This window comes from Engraulis encrasicolus, chromosome 24, assembly GCF_034702125.1.
Source record: "Engraulis encrasicolus isolate BLACKSEA-1 chromosome 24, IST_EnEncr_1.0, whole genome shotgun sequence".
Taxonomy (NCBI): Eukaryota; Metazoa; Chordata; class Actinopteri; order Clupeiformes; family Engraulidae; genus Engraulis; species Engraulis encrasicolus.
Genome location: NC_085880.1, coordinates 40812002 through 40820998, shown reverse-complemented (window position 1 = coordinate 40820998; position 8997 = coordinate 40812002). Strand labels below are relative to the sequence as shown.

At 43.0% G+C, this 8997-nt stretch overlaps 1 protein-coding gene across 1 annotated transcript in view; it reads left to right on the top strand.

Moving 5' to 3' along the window:
• Nucleotides 1-8997, top strand: part of LOC134441102 (regulating synaptic membrane exocytosis protein 1-like) — a 179044-nt gene that overhangs the window by 134396 nt on the left and 35651 nt on the right. Inside the window, 4 exon segments of the mRNA XM_063191293.1 lie at nucleotides 288-348; nucleotides 5235-5411; nucleotides 6328-6426; nucleotides 7033-7095. Coding sequence (XP_063047363.1) covers nucleotides 288-348; nucleotides 5235-5411; nucleotides 6328-6426; nucleotides 7033-7095 — 400 coding nt within the window.

Sequence of the window (8997 nt, the reverse complement as noted above, 5' to 3'; positions counted from 1 at the left end):
TGTTCACCATGCTATTTATGTCTGTGTGTGTCTCTATGTGTGTCCTCTGTGTGTGTGTCCTCTGTGTGTGTGTCATCTGTGTGTGTGTGTTCTCTGTGTGTTTGTGTGTGTGTGTGTGTGTGTGTGTGTGTGTGTGTGTGTGTGTGTGTGTGTGTGTGTGTGTGTGTGTGTGTGTGTGTGTGTGTGTGTGTGTGTGTGTGTGTGTGTGTGTGTGTGTGTGTGTGTGTGTGTGTGTGTGTGCGTGTGTTTGTGTGTCTATGTTGTCCTGTTCACCCATCACGACGCAGGATCTCAGCGCATCACTGAAACTGATTATGATGATGGTATTGGCGTGGTGGCCACAGGTGGGTGGGGTGTGTCAGTGTATGTGTGTGTGTGTGTGTGTGTGTGTGTGTGTGTGTGTGTGTGTGTGTGTGTGTGTGTGTGTGTGTGTGTGTGTGTGTGTGTGCGTGTGCGTGTGCGTGTGTGTGTGTGATGATGGGGGTGTGGGCTTTGGTGGCATGGCAACGGTTACCGTGGCAATGATTTAATCCGCAAAGTACATAAATGTGTTCATTGAGTGTTAATTCATCACTTGAGGGTGTGGAATTGAACACTGTGAGTGCAACATATGAGTGTTGAATGAACACAGAAAAGTGTGCTGTGTGTGTGTGTCACACCTCTCTCACAGACCCCTTTTTCCCTCCTCAGGGGAGTTGAGGAGGCACGTCAGATGAGGTCATATGTAGTGTGTGTGTTTGGGGTGGTGGTGGGGGTGTGACATGACAACCACCCTTCAGCACTGTCATGAAGGGCTCTGCTGTTGTCGTGGAGACCGTCATGGCGTGAATCCTCAGCAGTGCCGAATTCACATTCCAGAGGAGAGACAACACACACACACACACACACACACACACACACACACATACACACACACACACACACACACACACACACACACACACACACACACACACACACACACACACACACACACACACACACACACACACAGACGCACACACACACAAAGACACACACACACACACACACACACACACACACACACACACACACACACACACACTAAAACACACACATGTGCACACATGCACGCACGTACACAGTGGCCATTTCTGTCACTTTGACGTCACAGTTGTGACACCTGGCAGCCAACAGTGAGTGACTGTCTGACTGCCTGCCTGTCTGACTGCCCATATGGCATACAGGGTATTTGCCTGGTGGACTGTTGATGAGTTTTGCCTGGTCCTCGTCCTCCACTCAATGTAGTGGTTCTGTATCAGTCTTCATACCACAAAACCAGACCTCTCTGAGTCAGAATGAATATGTTCATTTCGGCTGTCGTGGTCAAAATAGCTCAGAATATTAAATATAAATATAATTTTAAAATATCGTCACAGGCTTTCATTCTTTCAATGCCTGGCAGATCAGTCTTGGGTGAAAATGCCCACATTTGGGCTTGCATGCCCAAGGGTTACACCCAGGGTTTGAATCCGGCCCGGGTCATTTCCCATCCCTACCCTGTCTCTCTCTCCACATTCGCTTCCTGACTCTCTTCACTGACCTATCAGAAATAAAGGCAAAGAAACCTATGAAAATACAGCATTAAAAAAAAAAACATGCCCGGTCTGATTTTTGTGTTGCCTGCCCGCTTGTCTGCCTGATCACCATGGGAGGTAGATGTCATGCCCAGTCCAGTCATAATGATATTGCAGGAAGTTTTGACAAGGTTATACGTACACAGCTGTCAATGAGATACTGAGCTGATGTATATGCCCCTCAATGTAATTTGAAACGTGTACTGATTATGTGAACGTGGTGGGACTTCAAGATGCAGATCTGCTGACAGCTAGGCGTTTTTAACGTGATTAAAATGCCACTGTTAACCACTGCCTTCAATTATTATTTTTTTCGGAAAATGAAAACACATCACTGTCACATTTTAGAGTGATTCAGAAAGCTTAGTTGCTAACTGTGCTTCCAAAGTTAACACTTAACAATAATGGATGCATAAAAAGTATTATATATAAAAACTTAGTAAATAATTAACAGCAAACATATAACGCCGTATCTTATGAAATATCTATTTGCCACTCATTTACAAAGATTTGGTAATGTTTTGTTCATCATTAGTTGATTATTTACTAAGTCTTCTTAATGTTTTTATGCATCCATTATTATAAAGTGTTAATACGGACTAGCTAGCAACTCTGTTGTTGGCAAACCACAGTGAAATTGAACTCTACTTTTATTCCAGGGTAAAAAGGTTTAAACCAGACTGAGAAAATCGGAAAATTAATTTCTGAATTGTTTTGAATTACAACCCGAAATTAATTGTGTCAAGCATCCTGTAAAAAGGAAGCATAAAGACACCTAGTAGTTATCTAGATGCCTGTGTAGAAGCAGGCAAACCCAGAGCCGTAAATAGAGGAGAGTTGACGCAGTCTTTGATCTCTGGTCACGTGGTATTGCGTGGTTTTACGCTAGCCTTGGTGGTTCCCATCTTGTGTTAGCATGGTTAGGTTACTTGTACTAATTCTACAAATTTGGCCGTACTGCTTTTGTTCTCACACAAGTTATCAATTTAGATCAAGTAGTTACACAGTCCGTTGAAATTGTGTGCTTTGAAATGTGCAAAAACGGTTGTTATATCAATTCTTCTCAGAGTCCCCATTGATACTCTATGGAGACGAATGCTACATCTGGAACACGCTGAAGGCTGTACAAAACTGAATGGGGCCGCGAGGGCTGCCATATTTGACCATATGTGGTCAGTTTCTCCACCAGTTTTGTCGGCAGAAGTTCCCGCGGGATCCTATGGCAAGGCAGTAACTCTTATCTATCTACGGCTCTGGGCCAACCCATTCAGAATCAGTACAGTAATCAGGCGAGCACAAAATCAGCCCTTCTGAGCCCTTTCAGAAATCTCTGTATCAGAGAAGAAAAGGAAAAAAAAGCGCATCAGCAACCCCCAGTGGAATCTCTCTTTTACACAAGCTCTCAATGTTGAGCACTCAAGCAGCCCACTACTTAAGGCCACTGATCCCTCCCTGGCAGCTAGGGATTCACGCCATAAGCCCCTGTCTTCCTCTGCGCCGCGCCGGGCTGGGCCAGGCTGGGCTGGGATGGGCTGGGATGGGCAGGGCTCTGAACACTGCTGGAGAGTGAGCCATAGAGACAGAGGGCTCCACTCTGGCCATGTATTGTACAGTCATTGCTTTAGATCAGTGGTTATCAACCTGATCAAACGCCCCTTTGGCCTCATCATAAGCCTCCCAACGCCCCTTTGGCCTCATCATAAGCCTCCCAACGCCCCTTTGGCCTCATCATAAGCCTCCCAACGCCCCTTTGGCCTCATCATAAGCCTGCAAACATCCCCCTTAGTATTAAATAAAATGAAGTAGATTATTGCACCCTTTTTTACGGAGCGCCCCCCTTCACAGCTGTCTCCTTCTCAATGCCCCCCAAGAGCTCCCTAGCGCCCCCTGGGGGTGCTGTGGAGACCTCGTTGAAAAACACTACCTCAAATACAGTACATGTAGCGAATGTGATTTGATGTGATGTGAATGAAGATAAGATACAGGAGAGGACATGGGATGAGGGATGAGGGATGAGGGATGGTATTTGTGGGCTATTTTTCTGATGTTTTTTTTTTTAGTATGACTTGTTTTATTTTGTGTTTTGTTGGATTTAAACCCTTATCTACTTCTCCCCTGATGTTTCTTCTTCTTCTTCCTCTTCTTCTTCTTCTTCTTCTTCTTCTTCTTCTTCTTCTTCTTCTTCTTCTTCTTCTTCTTCTTCTTCTTCTTCTTCTTCTTCTTCTTCTTCTTTGCATGGTAGAAAAGTAAACCAGACGAGATGAGATGCTCAGCTCTCTTCTCTCCTTTTATTTTAGAATATGTAACGCTGCATCTTGCGTAAGGTCCTCATGCTGCTCAGTATTAAAGCTGCCTCATGCAGCCCAGTATTAGTGAGAAGTGCTACATACTAAACATGACAACACCCGGATGAAATATCCATTCTGTCAATGAAAGCGAAAAAGTGAAAGCCTATTGGGAAACTCCAACTCCCATTGTCATTGTGACACAGCACTCCACAGCACACAAGTGAACACTGCACACTACGAAATTGCATTTATGCCTCACCCGTGCAAGGGGGCAGCCCTCAGTGGCGCCCCATGGGGAGCAGTGCGGTGGGACGGTACCATGCTCAGGGTACCTCACTCATGGAGGAGGATGGGGAGAGCACTGGATGATTACTCCCCCCACCAACCTGGCGGGTCGGGAGTCAAACCGGCAACCTCTGGGATGCAAGTCTGACGCCCTAACCGCTCACCCATGACTGCCCAATAGTAGCATATCTCTCAATAACAATACATACACAACCAAGAGACACTTATTAAACAACAGAAACACAACATACTAATTTTCTTGCTTTGGTGCCTGTTAGTACAAAAACTGAGAAGGCAAAAAATTATGATTTTGAAAGAAAAGGAAGAGAGAGCTGGCAACTTCTGTAGTTTGGTTGGCATGACAACGCTGGAAATGTGTTAGAGAATCCTACAACAGTATGATTCTGAATGAAGCGTAAAGTTGCAAACACTGGTCTGGCTAGCTTTCTCCAAATAACTAAAAGTGTAATGCCAATTAAAAGTCTGCCAAATGTAGGCTAATATAATGTAATTAAAGGTGCATTATGTAATATTTTCAGCACTATATCTCCAGAATTCATGCTTCAATGTTTGTAAAAGTGCATAGACTTCACATGTAGGTCCTGATGAAAAGATTGGTAATCAACTGAATTCAATGACAAGGAGCAAATCAGACCTTTATGCTGGCCTTTCATTGTCAAAAAGTGTTCCTGACCTAGCAGTCTACATTTTCAGCACTGGAGTGAAGTCAAAACTGCTATTATTTGCAGCTTTACGCTATACTGAACATATCTTTAAGATATTAACCATTGCATTGATTGAAGACACATTTGTTAATCATTGTTCACTTGGTAACAAACTTGGTAAATTGTTTTACCTGTTACCTTTCCTCTGCTCGTCTTTACTTCTTCACTGTACCTGACTTTTTTTCTTTTTCACATTCTTCTTCATCTTTGGCTTTATCCATTTCCGTGACCTTCCTCTCTTGTGACTACCACTGGACTGCTTGTGTGTTAATGTTAAAATCTGTGTACATGTCATGTGATTGTGCAGCTGTTGAGAACCGCTCGCGGGACCAGGACAGAGAGAGGGAGAGGGAGAGGGAGAGGGAGATGGACAGGGGACGGAAGAGGGACAGGTCTGCCAACCTGGAGGTGCCCGACGCCTCTCGCTCGCCACACCATCGCTCGCGCTCCGTGTCCCCTCACAGGGACGAGAAGAGCAGAGGACGCTCGCGGCCTGCCAACGTGCCAGCGCAGAGGTGACGTGCGCATGCACACACACATACACATATACACACGCACACACATATGCACACACACACACACACACATACACAAACACACACACACACACACACACACACACACACACACACACACACACACACACACACACACACACACACACACACACAGGGACGGGAAGAGCAGAGGATGCTCGCGGCCTGCCAACGTGCCAGCGCAGAGGTGACACGCGCATGCACACACACATACACAAGCATGCACTCATATATATGCACACAAGAATATAGAGAAAGCACTTCTGTGTGTCCATCACGGAAAACAATTCCGTTTCCAGGAATTTTGGCAGAATTTCTGTGAAACTGACACAGATTTCATGTCTCAAAGATCAGTGTCCTTTCCACGGAATTCAGAGAGATTATGTTGCGATGGATGATACACACATGCGTGTTTTCACAGACATTCTTTTATGAGGGCCAAATCCACACACCCCCATGTTTCAATAAGGTGCTGGTCGGTTTGTACCAGCACACATTAGCCTACATCCTCTGTCTCTCTTTCTGTTTCACCGATAATTTGAAAAAACTCCAGCACATTAACCATTTCACTATTTTCTTCAATACCAAATGTTCTGTATTACTGTAAAGAAAGCAGCGAAGGGAGTTTTTTCAAGCTGTCTGCTGACAGCCATGACCCATTGGCCATCTCCGACGCACCTGCCAGCTGAAGTGTGCGAAATAAAATAGAAGTTTAACATGTTTCTCAGATTATAAAATCTGTGGAACTATTTAGCCTGCCCCAGCAGTTGTTTGGTTGTGCATGTACTGTGGACTTAATTTCTCTCTCTCTCTCTCTCTCTCTCTCTCTCTCTCTCTCTCTCTCTCTCTCTCTCTCTCTCTCTCTCTCTCTCTCTCTCTCTCTCCCATTCTGCAGGAGCTTGGATGAAAGTCATCACACCCGCCGATCGCGATCCCCGGCTCGTTACCAAGACTACGGTCGTGGTCACGGAGACAGAGACTACTCAGACGACAGGTAAAACCAAATCAACATATTGCACTCCATAGCCAGTTCACTCTGTTCTGTCCTGAGTGAGTGAAAGAGACTGAACAAAAAAAATATGCTGCTATCCCTATACATTTGATCCTGGTGCCTTACAGTTGCCTTACATGTGCCTTACAGCCTTTCGGTACAGTTTGACAAAGTTTCTACTCAAATAACAGCAAATGAATTCATCTTTTTTGTGTTAGCCATCTTTTTCCTTCACTTCCTTCATAAACATAGACAACACAGCAAGTTACCAAACGCCATGAGGTTCTGCCTCACTGGTTAATAGGTGCATCGATCATCAACATAGACAATCTTACACACCATCTGCTTTCACAGAGCAGGGGTATTACTCCATGATATACCTGACATTGAGTCTTTTGCATTAATTGTTTTTTTTATTTGTCTTACCCCTGAATGGTATTGCACTGATAGTGGCATTGAGATGTTTCAGACGGTTGGAGAAGTGATGCCAAACAAACATAAGACTGTTGTTACTGTTTGTTTTTGTTTTTCGGTTTCTGTGATCGGGTTTGTTGTCCCATCGTTGACTTCTTTCCTCATACGTCACCCCCATCCCCATGGTAATTGCAGTGAGGTCGTCATGATGCACGTCTCCATGCGTGGTAGAAGCGCTGAGTGTCTGCACACCGCCAGGTAAAACGAACGCGTGACCGAAGCTCTCGCCTCATTGTGTGTATACTACAAAGCTAAGGATAAGTTAAGGTAAAGTTAAGAGGTAAATCATCTCATAGAAGAGCCTAGAGTCCTCATTTTCTTATAGTCTAGGCAGAATTTCAGAAAATGTGCTTATTTAAGGTCCTGAAGGCAAATCATGTTAATTTTTGGTATACAACTGATTAAGGGGTATTCAAGGGTGCTGAATCCAAATCTGTTGTATACCGGGCGCAAAAATGTACGGAAATGCCTCAAACGGGCAAAATCCAATATGGCCGCCAACACCAGGTTAAAATCTCGCAATCCCTTTTCTTTTTGACTAAACAAGGTATGAATATGAAAATAAGGACTTATTTTAAGTTTTCCTACATGGGGAACCCAATTATGTCATCAGATATAAGATCAGACTTGAAGAAAATGCTTATATAATTGACTGGCAGCTTTTTTAAAACAGGGAGTCTCATATTGTCAACGATTTTTAGCATTATGATCAAACTTTCAAGATCCACAGAAAATAATGTCTGATGTCTTTGTGAAAACCAATACTGCCAAAAACTGCACTGAACTGTCTACTTTCACCTGAAAAAAGAAGTTTGTGTCTACCTATTTCCATTCTTTAGTTACTGGCAGTTAGAACATGGGATGACACCACCAAAAAAAGCACTGTATTTGACCCAAAAATGCTACACTTCTGTGTCCATATTTTTGCTTGCAGGATAAAGTGTCTTTTTAGTGTTCATGTTTGGTTTACAGCATTTCCATGAGTTTTGAAAGATGCTTAACTTAAATCTGCTGTATACCAGGCTCAAAAAATCCCATAGTACCTCAAAATGAAGGAATCCAATATGGCCGCCATCACCAGAGATATACAGTACATGTCTGTGATTAAACAAGGTCATCTCTTAAATATATTATGCCAGCTATATTCATACATGGGGAATTCATTGCTCTGTGCTCGGGTTTAAGATTGGATGAAAATACATGATTTAGACCTGCATACATGTTTAAGACTGTTAATAAATTGATCATTTTATATTGGAATATTTCCTCTATTTCAATTTTTAATCCGGCATTAATTAAATGTATTGGTCTTAGATAACATATCTTGTTTTCGAATAGGCCCCCGGTAGAGTCCATTACAATACGAACACTGTCACTGAAAAGACAGCACTTACTACCCACATACACTACATTCACTCCCTCATCCCCACCCTGTCGCCACTCTTAATGTAAATAACAATCAAGCATAACATTGCAATGTTCGGACGGACCACACATTGAGAGAGTACATACACACACAAGTGTGGCAGAGAAGACATTGTTATTGGAACACCAACGTACTTTGTACACATACGTACGTATACAGGCGCTTTAATATACACTCAGGCAGATTTCAATTCAATAATTGAGGCATTATACCATGATGAAATGTTTCCATCTCAAACCATGTCCCATGCTCCCATCTTTTCAACCATAAAAGTAAGTGCACACACGAGTCTGCCTAAATAATTCTTTTTATACAACTTTACAATGGAAATCACTGTTTGCCAATTTTATTGATGTGCTCATTCAATCTATGAATAAAGGAGGATTGAGTGGTGAGCTGATGTGTAGAATAGAATAGAATAGAATAGAATAGAATAGAATAGAATAGAATAGAATAGAATAGAATAGAATAGATTGGAATAGAATAGAATAGAATGGTGTTTGTCACTATGCACATGTTCAATGAGATTGAAAGCAACACACTTCAGAGCACACATTTAATTCACAAAACAGTTTTGGTGAGCAGAATATACAATTAGTAGTGCCAAAAAAACATGAACAGAGCAGGGAGTGCGTGGTGTGTGTGTGTGTGTGTGTGTGTGTGTGTGTGTGTGT